The sequence below is a fragment of the Accipiter gentilis genome, chromosome 23 (assembly GCF_929443795.1).
Source record: "Accipiter gentilis chromosome 23, bAccGen1.1, whole genome shotgun sequence".
Classification (NCBI taxonomy): Eukaryota; Metazoa; Chordata; class Aves; order Accipitriformes; family Accipitridae; genus Astur; species Astur gentilis.
In genome coordinates, this window is record NC_064902.1 from 10,772,239 (window position 1) to 10,795,719 (window position 23,481).

Here is a 23,481-nt window from a genome sequence, read left to right on the forward strand (position 1 = left end):
TGTTAATCTAAGTCTTTTGAACTACAGAGGTTTAAGGGGGCAGAAACATGAAAGCAGACAGCAGCAGTTGCATAAAGCTGATTTTTTGGGGTGACTATCACCATTAATATAATATTGACTACATCCCTGTACAAGTGTTCAAGTCAGCTTTCCAGCTAGCCATCAACAGAATTTGTGATTCTCCTGCGGGAACCCATGTTGGTTTTTAAATGTAGATACAGCTATGAAACAGACATGCATGCTTTTCAGACAGTTCATATTTGTTTTATTACAATTTTTGTAACTGTTAGTATTTTCATATCTGGACATCTTAAAAGGAATTTTAGATTTACAATTTCAGAAGACACTTACAGAATTATTTAAGTTTTGAGGACAGCTGCTCTACTGCACTGTATACAACTTTGATGCCCACCTTCCATGTCCCGCTCTACATAGCTCCAAAGAAGTGAAAATCTGAGACTGATGTTCACATTCAAGCTGCAGGAAAGCTCAGTATATGGAAAAAGAGTAAGTGGTAATTTGCAATTCAACTATTTCAGGAATCAAGAAAAGCGTACACAGAACTATACATTTTATCATTTTATTAGGAATAATTCCAAGTGGGTTATGAAGAAACTAATCCATTGAGTTTGATGAATTTTCCAAAATTTCTTTATGAAGATATGTTCACCAACAAACAGTAAAACTTCAGCAGAACTATTATACACTGGGCAAAAATAGTCAGGCTGATACCAAAAAGCAACATGCAACATAAAAAAAAAGATACAATATAAAGGAAGACAATCTGCTGAATATTAAAAACAACCTCAACATGAGCTCTTCGCAACCAGCACAGAACTATTCTACCCATCAAATCCAATTCACACAAAGGCAAGTTGGGCTGACAGAACCCAAGGATTAATAAAATGTTCCTCAGTGCAGTAGATTTGTATAGTGTTTTAGAGCATTTCCTTGGCTGGAACAAGCAGTATTAGGAATTCTTTTTGGCAAGGGAGAGAAATAAATACATACGGAATGCTACATTTTTAAATCAGCAGACTGTCTGAGGAATGAAACAGGGCATCAGTAAACTAAAAGTAGCAGGGAGAAAAAAAAAACATTAATTTATTGGGGCTCAGAAGAGTATTCAAAACAGATCTTAAAGATGTCACAATAACTATATTCAGGCATTTAGGCTAACAAGGGGAATAAAATCAGAAGATACACTTTTTCCAAGTTAAGGAGATTTTTACCCAAGCATATTGCTACCTTTGCAACATGTAGCTCGGTAAACAATAATTGGCAACAAAATAAGTTGAAACGCTGTAATATCCTGCCCAAATATCAGTTCCAGATACTGTAATAACCAAGATGCGAACTAATTTTGTTGTAACAAGCCTAGACCACTTATATCAAACATGTCCCTGGTGAAAGAGTCATCCAGTTTGAGTTAGCGTTTTGAGAGTTCATTTGACAGCCAGTCAAGTCCCTCATACAGACCAGTTCCTTGCGTAGCACAGGTAGCCTGGACATACCACTGTTAATGTAGAACACAAACAGAAATTAAATATAATTACTGACAAAATGCAAGCTAAGTTATCATAGTATGTGACATTCAGATACACACTCAGTGTTCTTTAAACACTGTTTCGTGCCATAAGTAAATATTGAACGCATGGTATTTTTAAAAGTTTTGAAAAGTATATATAAAGCAGATAGGGTTCAGACATTATCTGGAAACTCAAGTGTTGTCCTACCAAACTGTAGAACAACATTTAGGGCATCAAGAAACAAATACAGAACTTGCATTTGGTTTATATGCTGAAAACTAGCTTCTTGTTTTTGAAAGACTGCTTTTTAGGAAATGGGACATGGAATTATCTAAATCAACAGACCTCTAAAACATCTTCTATGGATACAATCTTAGTGTGTCAACATACAGACATTAAGCGAGTATTACAGAAGGCTAGGTGGTTTATGTGAAGCAACCCTATATCTCAAAGGCTTGTGCAGATGGAATCTAACGATTCAGGAGCTAGTTAATTTCTTCTTATCTTTGTAGTGGTGAGAATGCAGAAAGCATTTTCTCCCCCATAATAACAAATATTGAGAAAATGGGAAAGCCCACCACATACTTTGTCAAACATGTTTGACATCTGTATTTCAGTGACAGACTGGAATATTTATTTTTCCAAGAAAAGGTGAGAGATGAAACACCTGCAATAGCTATACACACTGGATTATACTTCTAAATCACTTATTTTCAACAAGGACCTTAAACTATGCAGTACAGAGTTTAATAGCAGGTATGTGCATCTTTTTACAAAAAGAGGTGAGAACTTCCCTTTCCTTTAAAGGAAAACTTATGTTTATGATATATAATAAAGGAAGACAAGAGTTCAGCAAGCAGGAAGTTTAGCACTTACAGTTCTGTTACGCAGAGACTGAAGACCTAGTTTATCTGTCATTTCACTGATTGCCATGGCATTTGGCAGATCTTGTTTGTTCGCAAACAGAAGCAGCACTGCATCTCGCAGCTCATCCTCCTGAAGCTAACAGAAAAAACGGTGATGTTATTAAATTAGCTCAGTTAAGTACTTCAACAAGCACTAAAGAAACCTAAATACTGATTTAAGGGTTATAAACATTTTCATTCTTGCTCCTGAAGGCACTAGTAAGTACTAAGTGGAACTAGTACCCAACAGAACTTCTCCTACAAGTAAGGAAATATTCTTTCAATAGGCAGTTTAAATTTACTGGCATCTTGCTGCTGAAATTCTTAGCACCGATTTGTTTTTCCAACATTCTTTCTTACTCTGCTGCATTTCTATTATGGTTTTAAGACAAAAAGAAAGGTTCTGACACATTAGTAGTTCTTAAGCTAAAGCTCTCTACAGAGTTGTAGTTACAACTCAGTGCACTACGTGACCCAGAATTACCAGGTGAATACAATATGCACTGTACAAACTCCCTAAAATTTTAAAATCTTAAATCTCTTGGGGAAGCTGACGGACATCCAAAACCATGACAAATAAGTTAAACAATTGTATTTCTGAAGGTATCTATATTTACCATTTTCTGCAGCTCTTCTGCTGCTTCCTGGATTCTCTCTCTGTCATTGCTGTCTACCACAAAAATGAGGCCCTGTAAGAAGTTAAGCAGTTTTGAAAAACCAATGTAAACATACAATACTATTTTAAAAACCAAAAAACTCATATTGAATATTGCAATCATCCCCTTTCTTAGGTAAGCAAATTTGAGAGAAATTTCTGTTTAAGCAGCGCAAGATGTCTGTCTGAACAGCTATATAATAAGTTTCAACTGCAGAATAAAGCTAGGCCTTCTAAATCAATAAAGTTAACACACACAAATGTTGGTTTACAGATTACTGTGGGATTCATTAGTTTGGGGGGGCGGGGGAAGACTCCAGCAAAATTTCAGAAGCTAACTCTCCCCCTTCCCTTTTCACTCATTGTATCATGCTAAATGCAGCAAGAGAATTGCAACTGCTTCACCATCTCATGTTTCACTGAAAAAAACCCACACCCTTAAAGCAAGGCCTGAATTTGTTTTAAAAAGTTTGTACCAAATAGCATCTCTCATGGCATCTCCGTTATTCAAGGGTCCTCCTTACACACACATGCTGTTTACTCTTAAAATTTCAGTCTGAAAGACTTACATTTTATCGTTCTAAGAAAAGAGAAGCATCTTTTAAAAATATTTAGTGACAGGGCTGAATAAGGAACTGAAATTAAGTATTAGTCTATTTACAACAGTACTTTGCTAGCTCCTTTTTATCAATCCAGACTTCTCCATTTTTCTGCACCAATCACATGCTTTATGCTGCACAGAAGTTTCTTGGAAACAATTCTATATTCAACACAGAAAAAAAAACAAAACCAAAAAACCCACAAAACAACACACTCCCCAAGTTTCCTGATACTAATAAGCAACTTACCTTACTACTTGTGAACCAAAGGAAAGAATCACATTTATGTCACCAAAAATGACAGCAGTCACATCAATAGGAAGCTGACACTTTCTAATCAATTGGTAACAAGATGTTTTACGCTATTTTTAGATACTCAATGTACTAAATACACTGATATAGCACAGTAAAAGCTGTATATTTTAAGGCTGATTATTAAAAAAAGAGTACATAGAAGGGTGTTTAAACAGTAACAATCTTTATGCATAAGGCAATGCCAGTTCAAACAGATCAAAGCATAGATAGGGTAAAGTTGAAGAGTTCCTCACAAACAAACCAGCTGCTCTGGCACATTACAGAACACTGGTAGATCCTAAAGGACTTCATCCTTGCCAGACTACACTCACGACTAGACTTGAAGCCTTCAGGGTAACAAACTAGCTTCAACTAGAATAAAATCTGGGTATCCCTCAGCTCTTGCAGGAAGTAGTGAGGAACCTTTCTGAAAGGAAAGGACAGAGGACAACTTTCCACATATACTCTACAGAACACGAGACTTTACAAAACACATCTTTAACTATTGCCATCTCAGAACTCTTACCTGTGTGTTTTGGAAATAATGCCTCCAAAGAGGTCTAATTTTATCTTGACCACCAACATCCCAAACTGTGAAACAAATGTTTTTATATTCTACCGTTTCCACATTAAAACCTAAAAATAAAAGAGTTCAGTAATTAGAAATAGTTAATGCTAGTGTTAAAATGTAATTCTAGCCATGTTAAAGATAGCTACTTCCTAAGTTATACTTCTCCCAAATATATATAAAACGGCTTATCAGAATTTAACTGCTAGATCAAGAATAACATTGACTTAAGTGGATAAAAAAATATTAAACGCTTAAATACACGTACACTACCTTTGGTTCAGCAAATCTTTCAACCACGAACTGCTAGAGGGTCATGATATTTGGGGGAAGTACTACTACTTAATCGGTTCCTATACTCCTGAGCACCTGCTACTGGCCACTATCAGACATAGAATTCTGGTCTAGATATATCTTTGGTCTGACACATTTACATTATGGCAGTACTAGAAAGCCCATGTTTGTCTTGATTCTTACACTAACAGCAAAGATAGCAAATCCCTACGCTCTTCAGAAGCCCATCTCTAAAACACAAATTTAGAGTAACAAGAATGAAGACATGAGAACTGGTTATCTTACCAATAGTGGGAATTGTGGTGACAATTTCTCCTAGTTTCAGTTTATAAAGAATAGTTGTCTTACCAGCAGCATCCAAACCAACTAGAATAAACAGAAAATGTGATTTAGTTCACAATATGAACTACAACCTGCTAATTTTAAAATATGCCATTTTACATGCAGAGTATTAGGGTTTTTTTTTCTGAGAAGAAACACCTTTTTAAACACTCTTAAGTCATTGTTGATATATTACTGTATGTTTCTCCCCATCTCCTCTACCCAGCACTGAGAGAGAGAACAAGCAATGAAGAAAACAAGCTTGATAACACACTTCCACCCACAACCTACAGGCTCACAAGTTTCTAGTCACCTTCCTTCGCATTTGTGTTAAGTTTTATCATTCACTTTCAAAGTTTCTTTTGTCTAAGTCAGGATGGTTTTAAATGCTTAGCAACAATCTAGAAGCAGCACACAGTTTCTAACTGATCACGCTTGCTACTTTGCACTCAATTTGGAGAAGGTCTCACTTACTCAACCTTCAGCTAAGGCCAGTTTCACATGCACCTGAACCAACAGGCACTATCCATAGAAGGCAATTCAGTCTCCCTTATTCCAGTCTCTTCTCCCTTTGCTAAAACATTTCTTTTGCATTGACAGAAACACATAACGTACATTAGGAAAATTCTGTCATCCCTCCACATACAGCCTAAGGACTATAACTCTTCTTTAGAATATCAATTCTATTTATTGAGATCCACTAGGATGCTTTCATTAGGAGGCTCCACTTTTGATCTTTAAAGAAGGCCTTCTGCACCAAAATTTGCTCTTCTGTTTCTACAACAAAACTTAAGCTTGCTGTTTTTTCAACCTAAGCTATGTGGTAAATATGTGATCCTTAAAAAAACCCCCAAAAAACCAAACCAAAAACAAACCAAAAACTGGAGCCTCAAAGACATTTTTTGAGAAGCATGACCAACACTGCAGGCACACACTGTAGTTTTCTAGAAATGTCTGTGCAACTGCTCATTGTTAGGCATTTCAGAACACACAAGAGCAATTCAAAACACAATTCTTTATGTTAGAATCCAATGCCTAGCACATAAGCACCTAAATAAACAGCAGGTACTGAACACCACAGCAACAGTTTGAATAAAATATTTATTTGTGAAAATTAAAATAGCCAATAAAATTTTGCCCAAACAAAAATAAAACCCCCATCAAAGAAGTAATTAAAATAATACTTGCACAAGAAACCAAATGTTATCCTTGTTTGATAACATTCTTAAGTGTTCTCAGTTAATTCCTACTTGGTGATTGTGATATATATATTAAGCTTTAAGTGGTTTGATGACTTGGCTATTAATACAACTGTTTCCTTAGCATTACAATAAAATGGAATTAGAAATTACCTGCTTATTCAGAATGAAACCAAACTCTTAAAAAGCCGCCTCTTTCTCAAGACACAAACTGCTGTTACAGCTAACTAATTAAAAAAAACTAGCTATAATTGTCCTATATCTGATACTGTAAACAGGATTATATGTTCCAACGGAGTTTCTTTGATATTATCATTGTGTGTTACCAAAAAAAAAAAAAGAAAAAAAAGAAAAAAAGTTGTTCTAATTGTTAATGTCATGAAGGGGGCAAGGGGGGGCGGAATCTACCATCAAAACCAAAGCTCCTTCAGGGCCAATAACCTCCCGAAATGCTCAAATTAAAATTTAACAGTTTTACATTTGCTACTGTCTAAGTGTTGGTCTCTTAGGAACACACACAAGCATGAACAAAAAAAACCCCAAGACATGGTGCAGAAGAAGTTTCACAAGAGCTTGCAAGTCATGAAACCTGTAAATGTTAGCATTTTCCCTACACCAATTAAGTTTTGGGTAGCCTTAGAAATCCCTTTAAGCAAACTCTGAAACCCTCAAATACTCCATCTATGCTGAAAAACTATGTTTTTGATAGCACAATGCTTGAAGCCCAACACTATGCTCACACAGCTCATCTCCAAGTGAGCATTTGTAGGGTGCCTAGATCTTTACAAGAAAATATAATGCATGTACATAATATGTATGTGATAGTTTGAGTAAATTAAGATAGTTTAGTGAACCATCAATTAAAGCTACACATACCCACAAACTCTTCTCGCCCCCCCCCGCCCAAACCCCAAACAGTTATCAGTAGAAGAAACACTGACAAGATTTGTTAAAATTAGCAATGAAAGAAAGACGGTGTTATCTACACAAATGGTTTTAGTGTATTTAGGGGTTATACTAAAGATACAGACAAAGACAAAAAGAAAAAAGCTAATCTCATTTCAAAGAATATACACAGGGTATTGAGAACCATTTGAAGATATGACTCAGAGTTAAGAAATTAGAAACTAGTCAAGAGTTTTAAACTATTTGCTAAATTTAAGAAATTACTGCCCCAGTTATCCACTCTACTCTTTTACCAGGACTCACCAACACCTCAATGGTGTTGGCAGAAAGCTACGTTAGCTATGTAAGCGCAAAGCCCAGAGACTTTGCTTAAATCCACTCTTATCCACAATTCTAATTAAGCTGTTGGACTTCGCACTCAGGCAGGCTGAGTTATGGACATGCGTTTTCTTCTGACTCCACACTTGAGACGGCAGCTTTTAACCAAGGGAAGGCAACTCTGCAAATCACAATGACCCCATCTGCAAAAACTGCCTCTTTTAGCCAAATCGCTAATGTTATGAAGTCTAAACAAGCAATAGTCATCAGGAGCACAGCCTCCATTCATACTTATTACTCCAACTTGCCATTTACAACCCTTTTTAGAACAAGAAATTTCATAACACCAAATCACATTTAGTCTTGTGAGCTACTAGGAACTGTAACTATTTCTTTTAGTAGCCCAAGAACAAACACGTTTAAATTTGCACTGAAACACTAAATGTAAATCTATGAGCTACTTCCATGTCATAAAGTTTAAGCTGATTTAACTATCAAGATTAAAACTTAAGTCTTAAATCCCCAAATAATGTAAATTTCCAATTCTACATTTTCACTCGGATTCCATTACCTGACTGACCATCAACAAGACCAAGCCCTAAGTATCTTGATGTGGGTATGATGGTCAGCAGTTGTACCACAAAGCATTAAGATTACAATAAAGTACAAATGGGAAGCACAGACTTGCACTTGCAACCATTTATCTTTAAACAGAGTCAAATATACTCTTCCTCTAGCTAGAGAAAAAAATACCTGTAATGCTTTCAGTTACTCTTAAAACCATTGTGGTTCTAAGCCCTTTACTCCTCTTAAGAGCATTTTATTCACAGCCTGTCAGTCGTGTTTCTAAACCTCAAGCTTGTAGTTCACTTGTCCCTGGGAACACCACCCCTGTGACCCCACTGCAATCCTCATTTACCAACTTTCTACTTCAATCATTGGTGGCTAAATATCAAGCTGCCTCAGTTATCACAGCACAGAGCTTCATATAAACTATAGATGCAGAAAAATTGAGAATTGACTTTTTAAAAGGAACCCCCATCAAGACCAATAGATTTTGGTTGTCAGATTGAGATTTCCAAAGTTTACTATAGAATACAGCATGTTGCCACTTCTAAAATGAATGTTTCGCGTAACCAGAGAAGGGTGTGTGTGTGTGTGTGTGTGTGAAAGCAGCTTCTACTGTATTTAACCTATTTGTAATATTCATGTTACAATCAAAAGCCAGCTTAAAAAAGTGAAATTAATGAATCCCAATTTACTACAGGTTTGTATTCCTTCACTTTTCTTTTACCTTTATACTAGTTCTCTCAAAACTTATTTATCCTTTACATACTATTCCTCTTTCAGGTTTCATTTCAATTGGGTAAGTCTTTGTGGGATATGAAGGGGCAATTCTCAATACAGCTTCTCAAGACAACACACATACAAAAAAAAACCCAACAGCATGCAAACCAACAGTGGTTTAAAAAAAACAAACAAAACACAAACAACACACAAACCCTCTAACAAATAAAAACAGCTAAATGGTTTTGTGCTGTACAGTGACACAATTCCCAAAGAATCTGACAAATTCTTCCCCAATGTATTTAATAATTACCTTCGTATTTGAAGCTCCTGAGTAGCTATTATCTCAGTTACACTTGCACAACTACACCAAGACACAGAACACTAAATTATGATACTGAAAGGCGCACAATGAATCAATAACTTCTTTAGGCATGAGAAACTATAAGCGAAGAGTTTTATAGACAGGTACGTGTAGGGTTAGGACTCAGTTTTTCCACTCTAACGCCCCCATTGCCTAGTTTAACTTTTAAGGTATTCAATCCTATCCTACAGTTACTTCTTTTCCCTCACGTTACTTCCACCTATAAAGATGCAGGAATTATTTTGCATCCATTTCCTCAGAATGTTAACTTAACATTTCTGAAAAGTACTTAATTATACAAGTGCACTTTTTAAAAAACAAGATTTCAGTAACAGCATACCATTTATCATAAATGTAATTTGAGAATATAAAAGCTAGTATGTCATGTTTGCTGTTGGTAATGGTACCTGATGAGAAATATTCAAATTCTCCAGAACTCAGTAACACAAAGTCTGTCTTAAGAGCTAAATTAATTCTACCTTATCTTGAATTCTGCAGAAACAGATGAAAGCTGTGAAAGGGAAGTCTGAATTATAAATTAATCATCTGTTCATTATCAACTCACCCATATATTTTCCCCCTAAATATTCCTCCATAAACACCTTACCCCATAAAGTTACTTCATTGGTATACTACATACAAAAACTTAAATGCCTAGCCTTGTACAGCTCATTTCAAACCATAAACTGAAAATCATCACCCTGAGGAGAAGTTTAATTCAGTCACAGTATTAATTCAGACATCTCTCCTCAAAGTGCTGATATATAATGTAGTATGCTATGAAGAGCTTCTTTTCCATGTTACAGGTATAAATGAATTATGTCATATCCAATATAACATATTCTGCTTCCAAACATCCAGTTTAGGTCCCATGATACACTCTCATCACAACATAGCAAAAGTTTTAGTCTCTTATACTACATAACAAACATGGTGCAGTCTCATGCTCTGATCCAGTCCTGTATTTGAATATAATGCCTTAAAATCAACATTATTAAAAAGCATTTGAATCAACTGCTAGAAAGTACAGCTCCCTAACTCATATCTAACCTAAATTTGAACTGATTACCTACCAATGAAGAAACTAAAGTCTTGCAAGCTGTGTTGATCTATATGACACTGCTTTCCTTTTCTCATTATTTTGCAGGATGCAACAGAACTACAAATACCATAGACACTATCTCATCCTACAGTCAAGCTCATTTGAAGATTCTACTTCATTCATTCAGAGTCATATGAAGAGTCTGGCTGCGAGGGAGACAGTCAAATCACTTCCTTGAAACCAAAAGATGTACTAAGTTGTCTCGAAACAAAAATTACCCAAGTTATTTTGAAATGGATGAGAGTCTCTAATTTCAAACAGAGAAGATACAATAAAAATTACAGTGCATGCAGTAAAGAACTCTGTCATCACAAAATGTATGGAGATCATGAAAAATTGTAATTAAAAAAAGCTTCATTATTGTGTCTGCTGCGCATAGCCAGGCAGCGTTAAGGATGAGTTGCATGCCAAGAAGTTTCATAGTTAGGACCTAGCCCCATCACTGGCTGTATTGAAGTGAGCACTTTGTGTAATTTCTTAGGACAAGCTCCTTCAGTCAATGGCCATAAATAAAGTTCCATTCACTTTGGTAATAGAATTTGAGAAAAATTTAGGGGTTAAGATCTGTTTGTACATAAAGCTTAGGGGAGTGGGTCGGTGGGTGGAAGAAGGCAGGAAGGAGTTGAAGTGGAGGAGGAAACACCGAACGCAGTATGCGCTGGCTTTGACCTTTTGAACCGTAATCTTAAAGTGAGAACCTTCAAGAACCACTTGCTTCAACTCTTACGCAGTCCGTGTCAAGAGAACCACAATCTAATTCCAAATAAATAGTTACAGGCAGACAGTAAAACTAAGCAGGCACCGGCAGAGCAACCTACTGGGTTTTATGGTTTTGTATATGAGGTACGAGAGAATTAAAGCGCACAGCTGCTATACCGAAACGTCCTTTCACAAGAGTCAGAGATACAGGCACCACAGTTGCCGAAAATCGGCCATTATATGGCAATTTCTTAAGCTCTCGGTGTCAAGCACACCAGGCTTTGTCACATCCTGTTCGAAAAGCCACCCTGCTCGGGCAGGAGCGGCGTCTCCAGGCCGAGAGCACAACCGCACCGGCAGCGCGGGGAAAAGCAAGGCGCAGACCTCGCTCGCCTTTCGGTAAAGGGACACCCCCCTCCGCCCGACGTACTTTTCCCCGGCAGGCGGGCACCGGCTTCACCTACTGCAATTTGATCTTTGTTCTACGTTTTCGCTCCGGCTCAACGCGAGCGGAAACGCAGGTGCAAGGAGAAGGGGCTGCAGCCTCGCACGCCTCGCTGCAAACCCCGCAGAAAGCGGGGCTCTGCCTCGCCCGGGCCAGCGCAGCCGCGACCCCCGATCAGGGGGGCGAGGGGGCGAGGGGGGGGGGGGGGGCCACAAGAGAGAAGAAAACGAGAACACGGCAGAGGAAAAGGAAGGGCAGACATATCCCGATCCCCACCCCCTTCCCCCACCGCTCCTTCCCTCCCCTCGCTCACTTACCAACGACCCCGCAAGCCCTAAGGAAAGGGGACCGAGGGGTGTCCCGCGTCCCCCCCGCGCCCCGGGACGGGGCAAGCCCCCCCCCCCCCCCCCGCCCCGAGCCCGCGGCCCCCTGCCGCCCGCCTCCCCTCCCCCACCGCCAGCGGGACGCGTCCGTGAGGGAGCGGGCGGGCCTGGCGTCGGCCGCGGCCCGGTAGGGCGCAACGGCTGCGGCGGCAAGACTCCGGGGGGACGGCGGCAGCGCGCCGCTGTCGCCCCTTACCCATGAGGATGCGCATCTGCTTCTTGCCGAAGAGGCGTGAGAAGAGCGAGGAGATGGTGAGGCCCATGGCGGCTCCGGCGCGGGGCTGGGCGGCGGCGCAGGCGGCGAGAGGAGCGCGGCGAGGAGGGAGGGAGGGAGGGAGGAAGGGAGAGAGGGAGGGAGGGGGAGCGCGGCCCGGCGACTGTCTGCGCTCACGGATCCCTCCGCGAGCGAGGAGGCAGGCTGCTGAGGCGCGGGGTTCGCCCGGCGCCGCCGACTTATAAGGCGCGGGCGGCAGCGACGACGGCGGCAGCTGCTGCTCTGTGACCGGGGAACCTCGCTCGCTCGTTCTCTGCCACGTCACGCTCGCCACGGCCGCCCCGGCTCCAACGCGGACAGAATCACGTCACGCTCGCCACATCCCCCGTCCGCGGAACCACCCTTCGCCACACGGCCCGAGCGCCCAACGGCGGCGGGGACTACTACTCCCAGCGAGCGCTGCGCCCGCTCCGCGCCTCGCTCGTTCTAACCGCCGCTGCCGGCGCACGACGGGGGATGTAGTTGACGGCGTCCAGCCCGCCTCGCCGCAGCTTCCGGCCGCCCGGGGCAAGGCGGAGCGCGGCATGCCGGGAAATGTAGTCCGCCGGGCGGCACGCAGCTCCTCAGGCCGAGGCCGAGGCCGAGGCCGAGCGGCCCGCCGCCAACGGCCGGCCCGGAGCGCCGCTCCCCGGGGCACCCCCACACCCGAGCAGTTCACCTCACGGCAGCTCCCGCTCCCGCTGGGCTGAGGCATGAGGGCCAACGGGGTCTTCTGCCCCTGGGCCGCAGGAGAGCTCAGAGCACGAGAGAGACGTAGGGGGTTCAGGGCAAACCAAATCCTCAGAGGACCCCCAGATACACTGTAGTAGCAACAGAGCCAGGTAATTGGAAAAACCCAACCAAACAAAAAACCAGGGAGCGCTGATTACCGAAGGGTCTTTTTCTTACGTTGTTTCTATGACCTGGACCCTCGGCTGTAGAGTCAAAGCGAAACACGACACGATCTTGGCACCAAAACAGCACACGGCTCCTCAGCCAGGAAGCGGCAGACGGATCGAGGGAAGTTAGATGGGAACAAAACTGCAACAAGCCATGGTTTTTTAGAAGCATGCCATTTTTTGAGAGACGAGTTCATAACCAGCTGTAACGGCGTCTTCCACAGCTACCGTAAGAAGCCCCTGGTATGGCAGTAATTAAATTTGGGGCAACGTTAAGATGAGCTGCGTTAATACCTAAGTGACTGAGCTCCCCATCCCAAGGAAGCATTGGTTCCATCAAAAGCCCTAAAAATGTTCAAGGGAGTTGTCGCCTACCTATGCGAATTAGAAACTATGTCAATACACAAAAGCTAACATTTTTCAAACAGAAGCTATTTACTTATCTTCCATTAAAGAAAAACATCTTTAATGGTCGTGATAAAAGAGACAGTCCTGGACCAGATCCTAACAGTAGACAACTGTGAGTGAGACTCAACTTAGGCTGTTCTTTTCTTACGTGTCACACTGAATCTTACTCAGGTTTTAAATCATATTCTTCTGAACCAAAAATCTGTTGTAAATTAAGATTGAGGGTTGTATTTTTACAAAATTAAAATATCACTTGTTTGAAACTTACATCTAGTTAGTGTGTAAGATGTTAATATGATCCTGATGAACTATCAGATCTCAATTTCCTCATAGTTTTAAGGAGTCCAGTTCTAGGCTTCCAATACTTAACAATTTCCTATTCAGAGCACTCAGCATTTTTACTTTTGTTTTTGGCCATGGAAATTAAGCTTCCCTGAACTTAGCTGAGGATAAGTGTACTACAAAATATTTGAAGGACTCTCTCTGAAAGGTTACTTCCCAGACCATCAAGCTGGCATATTTTTACTATAGCTAGGTAATTCAGAGATACCTTCCATTATTTCAATTGTTTGAGTACAATCTAACAAACATTTGCTTTAGAAGTGATTGTCAATAATCAGCATTTCAACATTAACTTAAGTGGTTGCTCTGTATAATCATACATAACTATTATTCACAACATATTTGTGGTTCACTCTCCTTGACTCAACTCATGGATGTTAGGACTGTTGAAGGACTAGCTGCACCTTTACCATATTTGATTGCACTCCATCTCGTGTTTTGGTTCTTGGCGTTATTTTTACATTGTTTAAAAGAAATCTGAGAAGTCTCAAAGCGTGTGTGTGTCTAGTTTACTCTATTGTTACACTAACTGAGGCAGTCTTTCTTAACTTTTTCTGATGACCCAACTGGGACCCTTTATCTTTAGCATTTCTTTATTGAACAGCTGCTACCTCTTTTCTAGGACTCTTTCTAATCACCTAGGTATTCTCTCCTTCACTTAGGGATTTTTCCCCATCCTGGTCCAAACAATGGGTGGGTATACATACATAATTTTTTAAATGTTTTTTTTAAAGTCAGGTGAAGACTGAGGCACAGTTACAGAAACTAGTAGTTTTGTGCACAGTCCTTCAGCTGTCAAGCCTCAGATGAATGAGGTATAGGCTCTTTACCTGTATTTTAAGGACACTGAGTGAAAAAAAAACAAAACCAAAACAAAAAACAGGGGTGGGAAAATTCCAGCTCACCAAGTGGGCAACTACTTTCTGCAATAGATACAATTCCGCTGCTGCAACACTATGAATGGCTGAAGCATCCCTAGTCAAAACATGCATGCTCAGTTTAAGAGGACTGCAGGGAGACAGGACAAGATCAGAAACCTGCAACAAGGCTGTTCCTATTGTAGTGACTACATTTTACATATATTTGTGGTTATAGGTTAAGGTTCTTTTCAACCACCATTACTAAAAGCATTACAAGTCACTGAGGAAGACAGCAAACAACCCAGTACAACTCTTTTTGCCTTTCTTTTGAACAAGACTCTTAATTCTGTTTAAGCATCTAGTTATTCAGGGATTTAAACTAATACCAACTCCATTAAAGAAACCGGAATTGAGCTTTGCTTGCAGTCTACTTCCCACTACCATGTTTCTCAAAGGCCTCTCAGATGCGTACAGGAAATAAACTGCAGATTGGGTGAATTTTGCTTGGAAGCCAGTCCCTGCCGTTTGCTTTCTTGAGGATCCTGCAGCTCTATCATATTACAACTATGATGCATGATCAAACTACACTACTACTCCACCACATCAGGTAGTTCTGGGCACCTAAGAGGTACAGCTTCATCAAGTCAGACTAAGCAGCAGCCTCTATAAGCTGCTGAACAGCTTTGCTTACACACAAGAGGGGAAAAACAAACAAATCACAGCCATCATCTAAGTCACATTAACTTCCAAAGAAAAAAAAATAAAAATCAAACCCTTTATTTTCTTTTACAAAAATACATATTTGCAGTCATGTGATAGTTATCATAGTTGTTACCAGTTTACATGGTTCCGAGAAACTACACAGTGCTCCAGGTTAAATTTATGATAATTTAGTATAAGAATGGCCACTTACTAATTTCTAGATTAGAAATGCTATTCATCAGGGTGTGCAAAAAAAATTTGCAAGTTAGAAATTAATGCTGAAGTGGTGTAGTTTACGTAACATAATAGATACATTAAACTTTTGGTCATGAGTAATTGTATACAAACAATAACAGTATTAAAATACATTATTTTCATAAAAATACCATTGTGACACTTTATATCTAAATAAGACATTTTTAGAAAGATGATATGAAATATTTATCATACAAAAGCATATTCTTATAGCAGGATTATGTCCTAAGTTTTTAAAAATTCTATCCAAGCACTTAAAAGCAGAGTTTATTTTATAACTGTGATCCACTTGTCATATAAAAGTGTATGCTGTGTGTACACTACAGCATTAAGTTCATTCTACTTGAAACCGGTCAAAATACAACACTGCATGTGGAGCAGCTGAGTTCTTATATACCACTGAAACTTGTTCAAGAAGATAAACATCACATTCTTGTTGGTTAATATGCAAGAGGAAATTTCTCTTTATGCATGTCTACTATATGCATATACTGAGAATAAGTTTATGCTACAATCTTTTCTTGCCACAGTTCGACCTTTCCATAGGCTTTTTTCAGCAGAAGCCAACATCATCTCCCTCCAGCCCCATTAACTCCTCAAACTGGTATAAGTAAAAAAAAAAAAAAAAAAAATTATAACAGGAGCTGACTGGTATGATCTCCAGCTGAAACAGATTGTATATCAGCTAACTCTACTGAAATAACCAATTTTAAAATCCATATTAGAACACCGTGTTTGTTTCCTGTGATGAATACTGCATGCTTACATTGACACTAGTGATACACTTTAAATCCTGAATGTCAGCAGTTTAAAACCACCAATTAGTATACAATTACTTTAAGGCATATGAGTAAGAGCACCCTAATTAACTGACATTGAATGGAAGAGACTTCTCTTCAGGAAATTTCCGTCAGCTATGTATTCTGACCAAGTCACATAATATGTCAGTTGGACTTACCACTAGATGAAAACTTAAAAAACCCCAAAAAACAAAAAAACAAACCCCCCCCCCCCCAGTCAGGTACTTCATCAACAGGACAGTACAGGATCAATATTGCTTACCCCTGAGTTAACAGGATTTGGTATAGCAGCACCAATTGGAAAACATTCTGCAATGCCAGCACTGCACTGTGGTCCTATACCGTGGTATAGTCTCATTATGCCCACATTTTTCTTTAAGAGCACTTATTTCAAACATTATTAGACACAGGAATTCCTTCAGTTGCATTGGTATTTAAGTGGAAAAAACAGTGAAAACAGTATAGTGGGCTATACTATCAGTACAGTCCATTTGTAGTGTTAATATACTATTTAGAGCTGTGTTCCAAACTTGGTAAGCCACTGTCTTCTGTGAAACTGTATTTGCCCTTTTGTTTTCTGCACAAAAATAGCCCAGTAGAAATCACGTTGTGCCAGTTTTGAGCAAGATGTCCTGTAAGTCATCTGGAAGTGCTAGTATAATATCATTGATGTGCATCTGCAGCTTTTTCAATGTGTCAGTTTTCACAGGAAGATGTTCTCTGTCAGCCTGCAACTGCAAAGGTACAATATAACATGATTTCTACTGAAAATGCAAGTTTACCTTAAGACACACCAAAGTGACATGTTACCAAATCTGGAAAATTAATTCCTTATTTCCTGACTGAGTAGGACTTTGGACAATAGCAGGTTTCCTCAACAACCACTTAACAGCATGAGCTAATGCTGATTTGGACTTGTAGTAATCACAAGAAAGTTTGACTTTCTTCTTTGAGTATTCAGCCTTGCTCCCACTTAGATCAGTTACAAAATTCCAACTAGTTTAAAGAAAACAATATCAGTGCAATGCTTCCAACATAGATGGACAATGTTGGGAAGCTAGCTAACTTCAGCCATGGCTAAAATGAACTGTTTTTGTTTTAAAAACCGGAATGATTGATTACTTGAGCTACCTAGAACTTAAATGAAAATATTCTTAAAGTTCCTGTAAACACAACCATATAATATTTTTATCTAGTTAAGTCATGCAAATTTGAGCCATGTTCAATTCGGTTACTTACCAGTTTATTCTTTAACTTTAAGACAAGATCTACTGTTTCTACTTCAGTATGCTTCTGACTCCAGAAAACCAAGTTCTAAAAGAATAAAAATTAAGCACTGAAATATTTATGGCAACATACATAATTTTCAAAAGTAGTATTGATTTACACCCACTGTTCAGAATAGGTCTTCTCCTTGTCCTTATTCTCATGCCATTTACTAAGCATATTTTACTCATGTACTGCCTCTACAGTGAGCTGCAAAATCTGCTTTATTTGCATGTTTGCCCAGGACTTAGCATAACAGGAGACTAGCACACAAACACAATACAAACAAATGAAAAAAAAAAAAAAAATCATGCCAAACAGGTTTAGTTTCAAAAATAGCATCTACAATGCAAAATGGCAGTGAATGTTTACCAAATTGGATCTGCCAGCACAATGAAATATGAAAATAGTGCCAGGCAGCACTTCTTGTTTCTACAGCATTAAAGGAGATCACATAGTCAATAACTAGTAAAATATACTCATTAAGTTAATTTTCTTATGGAAGGTCTGTTCCCCTACCCCTTTACTATTCAGCTATTAAGGACATTTGCTCAGAATGATGTTAGCACTTGGATCAAAAGAAAAAGCTAATAAGGGGCAGAATCAGCAATAAATTTGTGACACATTTCTTTGCAGTAAGTTAATGTCAAATATAGTTGGATAGATTCTAGGTGATATAACTGACCTAGCTATTGCCCTGCAAATTATTTGGGCTGCTCTATTTGAACAATCTCTTTGGGTTGCTACAATATAACGTTTGGGAATTGACAAGGCAAGGGATAAAAATCAATGGCTTATTTTAAAATAACCAGCGCAATGTTTCTGTTTGTTTTAAAGTTGTGGTGTTGACTTACTTCTTTTTGTTCTTCCTATTCTCTCTTTAGCTCTACAATCTCTTCTCCTCTTCCGATACCTTTCTTTATCATTGTTCCAATTCAAATTATACTGATACCCACTTCAGCTTAAGTAAAGAATGGATCTTACAACATAAGATCAGTTATGTGGCATTTTGTTATCTATCAATAAACAGTTTTCACTTCTCAGCTTCCAATTACTATGGATCAGTTGTAGGCTTATTTACTATCCATATCTAATTAGTTGTCAATTTTCTGTGGTATTCACTGAGTTTATACGTTCAAAGCTACAAACGATATCACAAGTAGATAGGTGTTGTCAAATGAAATGCCAAGGAAGGAAGCTGAATAAAATAACATTATCAAGTAAGAGGAAAAGCTTTTTTGGGGGTGGATGGGGGGGGTGGATGGGGAGGGTGGGTATTCAATTTCAAAATACACAACAAAACAAAAAAAATACTAAAGATAGGTTTTACAAACAAACTATATTTCATATTGTTCTCTTTTGCTGTGTTAGTTCTAGCTTATACTTGGTTAACAAAATCACATTTTGCTAGACCAGGCTTCACAAAATTGCCAATATTTTTATGTTCAACCAATGAAAACAGCAGAAGTAAAACTGACTTGAGGGAGAATATATTTTTATTACAAGATGATAAATATAATCGTAAGCACACATTTTTCTAACCTCATTACAGAGTGCTTCCAAATGAAGGGCCTCCAACTTCTGTGTCATTTCTTTCTGCCGGCTTCTAAACCAACCATCAAAGTTTGGTGATTTCAAAAAATGCCTGGTAAAATACCGAAGCAAAATACATTTTATGTTTTAATTACAATTTTGCTAACACTGTTTTTCTACATCATGAAATGTAAATTAATTATGTTTGAGGTTGAAGAAGATATTAGGACCCTTTCTCTGTTTACTTTCAAAAAAAAGTAATATTCTGAAGTGGAGTATAACAAGTGCTTCTATTAATCAAGACAAGGATTGAGAAAAAAATGTAAAGGAAAGGTGTCTGAAAAACAATAAAGATTAGGAATTTTTGTCAGGAAAAAAGCAAGGCTCAGTTTGAAATATCCTCATTTTTATCTTTGTGTTTGATTACAAAGAGGAATCAAGTTAGAACCAGAAATAAAAGCACAAATAATACTGGTATACAGAGACCTGTAGTGTTAGTAGCATCTTATGAAAACCTTTAACAGGTTACAGAGAAAAAGATTTAAGCAAGTAAGGTATACTAGGCACTATCAATTCCTACTAAAGCATATATTCTAAAAGTTAAGTCTTATTCAAATCAATACTAAGTTTGCTCAGGAAAAGAGCATACGTAGCACTGATTTGTCTTCATTTATAGAAACTATTTTTTTTATGGTGATGAAAAAAATTACTTGTAAAGTCCTATCCAGTCTCCTTTTAAACCTGACGTGAGCTGTGGTCCTGCTTTTTCCAGTGTCTTCATGAAGTCATCTTGGCTAAACTGCCTCAGCTGTGGAGGACTCTATGGAAAGAAAAAAAAAAAAATAAAATTCACATACCGTAACCGTTTTCTCTAATCACCAATTTCTAGCTTATTTGAATTATATTTCCTTACCTTCCATGGTGATATGCATTTTTGCAAAGGCATTAGGCTTGCCACATAACGTTCCTAGGGGAAGGAAAAAGAAAGGTTGTTTGCATTACCAGTCTTAAAGATACACAGTCCACGTGTATGTTTACTTATCACTTGTGACCACAGCCTTTTCTCTTCTAAGTATTGGTACAGGGTGGGATCATGCATATTTACCACATGAGAGCATAAGGAGCTTATCTAATACCATTTGTATTTCCCAACTACAGAACTTTATGTCAGCAAGATTTAAGAAGGACACGAGGGAAAGGAGGACAGGAAGCACAAGTATACATGGAATATATATATATATCCTCAACTCCAGCCACTAGTAAACAATCTCTCTTTTCTTTAGTGACAGTCCACAGGTACCTTCGTATCATGGGCGATTCCAAAAGTAATCCCACTTTGTATCAAGTATTTGGAAGTGATTTTCAGAGTCCCTCACACAAACATTAAAAATACAACAAACCTACAAACCGCTGCATCAGCTGTGGGCATCTCTGCAGTAGCAATGCTTGGCAAAGGCATGGCTAGAGCCCCGACAGGCTATCTAATGTATGAGTAGTGGAGACAATTCTCAGCAGGGCCACTGCTGAAGCTTAAGGTCTGATGACAGGAAGCAGCTCTGCTCTGCCAGCTCACACGAGCGCATCAGAACAAGCTGCTATACATTTTGAAAGTGTCTGTACGCAAATGGTCATACCTTTTGATCTATGAACATAATGAGCTTTGATAACATTATGAAAAGTCTAGTTCTATCTTTTGAAGAAACAAAGGACCCCTCCAGATACTCTTCTTGTGGCAGAGAACGTAAAGGGTGATCTCACCCCATAAACTAAGATTTGTGACAGAAAACGTATGAAGTTTCTCACTTGAAGAGAAAGTTTGAGCAAGATGGGGGGGGGAATGCCAGGGAAAGGTTTTAGATTCACCCCACATGCCCATCCTGACTCAAAATTACAGAGAAAGACAAATTTTAAGGAAAAACTCCTCTAATCATTAACACCCAAGGACAAACAAGTCTCTTGGGATGTCCCAATTCTTGTGGACAGAAATTGGAACTGATCATGCATGCTCTAAAATGATGAAAAGTTCAGGTCATCCACAAAAAGTGTTCAGAGGGCTCAGAATGGGACAGCTGGGTCATCCACAAAAAGTGTTCAGAGGGCTCAGAATGGGACAGCTGATATGTAAACATCCAATGCCCAAGGTATCACTTCCCAATTTTAACCACTTGCCCAGAGAAATGACTTAACTTCGTACAGAACTTTTGGGGTTGGTGAAGTCAATCATTGCTCTGACTTCATACCTCCAAATGCTAAGTAAGAGCATATTGGAACATATTTATCATTATCCTAATGCACAAATTAGAAAACATGACAAATTTCCATTTCCGTTCAAAGCCTACAAATCTGCATGAATTCAGCAACCTAAACACAATATCCATTTGTCAGCATAAAGGTATGTCAGGAGTCTGCAAACACTACAGCAAGTAAGTGTTTACTAATACATTAGATATGAATTCCTATTTTACAATTTGTCTCAGCAAATTGAGATCTCTGTCCAGAAGAAAAAAAAAAAAAATCCATGAACATTAAGCATTCCAACGAACTCTGCCAACTGGTTAGAAATCAGACAAAATTTGTCCCCTAACTTAGGCTTAGAGATTTGAACAGGTGAAGTACCATGTTTAGAGAGCAGAACACCAGATATCTGTCATTTCCAGAATAGCATGATGCTGTACAATAAAATACTCTGATCCACTGAAAAAAATATTCTGTGTCACACCCTGATACAAAGTAGATGTATCTCAATATTCAGTAATAGTCTTTCCTTTGGAAAAGTGTAATAGCATCTTCCAGGATCACCTGAACTTGCAGAGTTTCCTCAGAATCTGTTTTATTGCACCCAAAACCAGAAGAAATTATCACCTGATAAAGCAAACTCTTGTGAGAATCATTCTTTTACAGGAACAGCGTATAGAAACTGCTGGGAGGAAAACAGAAAGTCTTGAGATTTACTCTCTAGAATCCATTCTCATGAGACACTGAGGAAAAAAACCCCAGCTTATCATTAATAGACAAAGATAAAACAACAAAATCAGAAAGAAAATTCCTGAACAGAAATTATGGTTGAAGGAACTAGATTCCATTAGTCTGTTTATGAACCTTCAGATTACTGGACTCACCTCTACTACAGTTTAAAACAAAAACTGGAGGCTCTTTGCTGAGGTTGACAAAAAAAAAAAAAAAGGAAAAGAAAAAAAAAGGAAAACACAAACTCCACAAACTCTGAAAGCTTTCAGTGTTGTTTTGTCTAGGTATAGAAATGTTTCATTTTTTAACATTAAGCTATGGCCTTCATCATTTTTATGCTAAGTATGGTAATTAAAAGACCTGTAAGAGTACAGCATTTTAGGAAAGTCAAGACATAGCTAAATGGTAAATTTCTGTAGCTCAAATAGTATTCACAGAATCACAAAATGACTAAGTTTGGAAGGGAGATCTGGAGGCCGTCTGGTCCAACTCCCCTCTTATCCCTGCTGCTCAACCATACCTGCAGACTGCCCAGGACTATGCTCAGACAGTTTTTAAATATCTCTAAGGATGGAGACTCCACAAGCTCTCTGCGTAACCTGATGTGTTCCAGTGCTCAGTCATGCTCACAGTCCTGATGGCTGACAAACACTCCTGTGTTTCAGTTTGTGTCCATTGCCTCTTGTCCTGTTACTGGACACCACTGAAAGGAGCCTGGATCCATCTTCATTATATCCTCCCTTCAGATTCATATACGTTTGTATACATTGATAAGATCCCCCCTGAACCTTCTCCTCCCTAGGCTAAACAGTTCCAGCTCTCCCTTTCCTCATATGAAAGATGCCCCAGTTCCTCAGCCATTTTAGTGGCTCTTCACGGGACTCTCTCCTGTGCCTCCATCTCTCTCTGATACTGGGGAGCCCAGAACTGGACATGATACTCCAGGTGTAGCCTCACCAGTGCTGAATAGAGGGGAAGGATCACCTCCCTCAGCCTGCTGGCAACACCCCTGCCAATGCAGCCCAGGATACCATCAGCCTTCTCTGCTTCAAGGGCATATTGCTGGCTGATGTTCAATTTCACATCCATTAGGATCCCCAGATCCTTTTCTGCAAAGCTGCCTTTCAGGCTGGTGGCCCCCAGTATATACTGCTGCATAGGTTGGTTTTTTTTCCTCCCCAGGTGCATGACTTGCACTTCTTTTTGCTGAACTGCATGAGGTTCCTGTCAGCCCATTTCTTCAGACTGCTGAGGTCCCTCGGAATAGCAGCGCGACCCTCTGGTGTATCAGCCACTTCTCCCAGTTTTGCACCATCAGCAAACTTGCT

At 39.2% G+C, this 23,481-nt stretch overlaps 2 protein-coding genes across 7 annotated transcripts in view; both read right to left on the bottom strand.

The window, feature by feature from the left end:
• Window positions 1–566: 566 nt before the first annotated feature.
• Window positions 567–12,536, bottom strand: ARF4 (ADP ribosylation factor 4). Its single transcript, XM_049826236.1, has 6 exons — window positions 12,065–12,536; window positions 5,130–5,210; window positions 4,509–4,618; window positions 3,052–3,123; window positions 2,406–2,531; window positions 567–1,516 (listed from the first exon to the last, which is right to left on the bottom strand). Exons 1-6 carry the CDS (start codon window positions 12,129–12,131, stop codon window positions 1,430–1,432), a joined length of 543 nt encoding a protein of 180 aa, XP_049682193.1. The 5' UTR covers window positions 12,132–12,536; the 3' UTR covers window positions 567–1,429.
• A 2,828-nt stretch (window positions 12,537–15,364) lies between these two features.
• DENND6A (DENN domain containing 6A) overlaps window positions 15,365–23,481 on the bottom strand; it is a 35,315-nt gene continuing 27,198 nt past the window's right edge. For 5 of the 6 annotated variants that reach the window (XM_049826227.1, XM_049826226.1, XM_049826225.1 and 2 more), the window contains 5 exons: window positions 20,100–20,153; window positions 19,897–20,006; window positions 19,196–19,298; window positions 17,627–17,701; window positions 15,365–17,121 (listed from right to left, as the gene is read on the bottom strand). In XM_049826227.1, coding sequence (XP_049682184.1) covers window positions 16,990–17,121; window positions 17,627–17,701; window positions 19,196–19,298; window positions 19,897–20,006; window positions 20,100–20,153 — 474 coding nt within the window. In that variant the 3' untranslated portion in view covers window positions 15,365–16,989. The remainder of the gene's footprint in view (window positions 17,122–17,626; window positions 17,702–19,195; window positions 19,299–19,896; window positions 20,007–20,099; window positions 20,154–23,481) is intronic. The other variant, XM_049826228.1, reaches the window with a different exon arrangement.

Excerpts from the sequence above, each read along its gene's own strand:
- ARF4 (XM_049826236.1), bottom strand. The coding sequence starts at position 12,131 with ATGGGCCTCACCATCTCCTCGCTCTTCTCACGCCTCTTCGGCAAGAAG. Across the intron at positions 4,619-5,129 it reads CACCACAATTCCCACTATTG|GTTTTAATGTGGAAACGGTA; the intron begins GTAAGATAACCA and ends TTTTATTTTTAG. Across the intron at positions 2,532-3,051 it reads CAGAAGAGCTGCAGAAAATG|CTTCAGGAGGATGAGCTGCG; the intron begins GTAAATATAGAT and ends TTTTTCTGTTAG.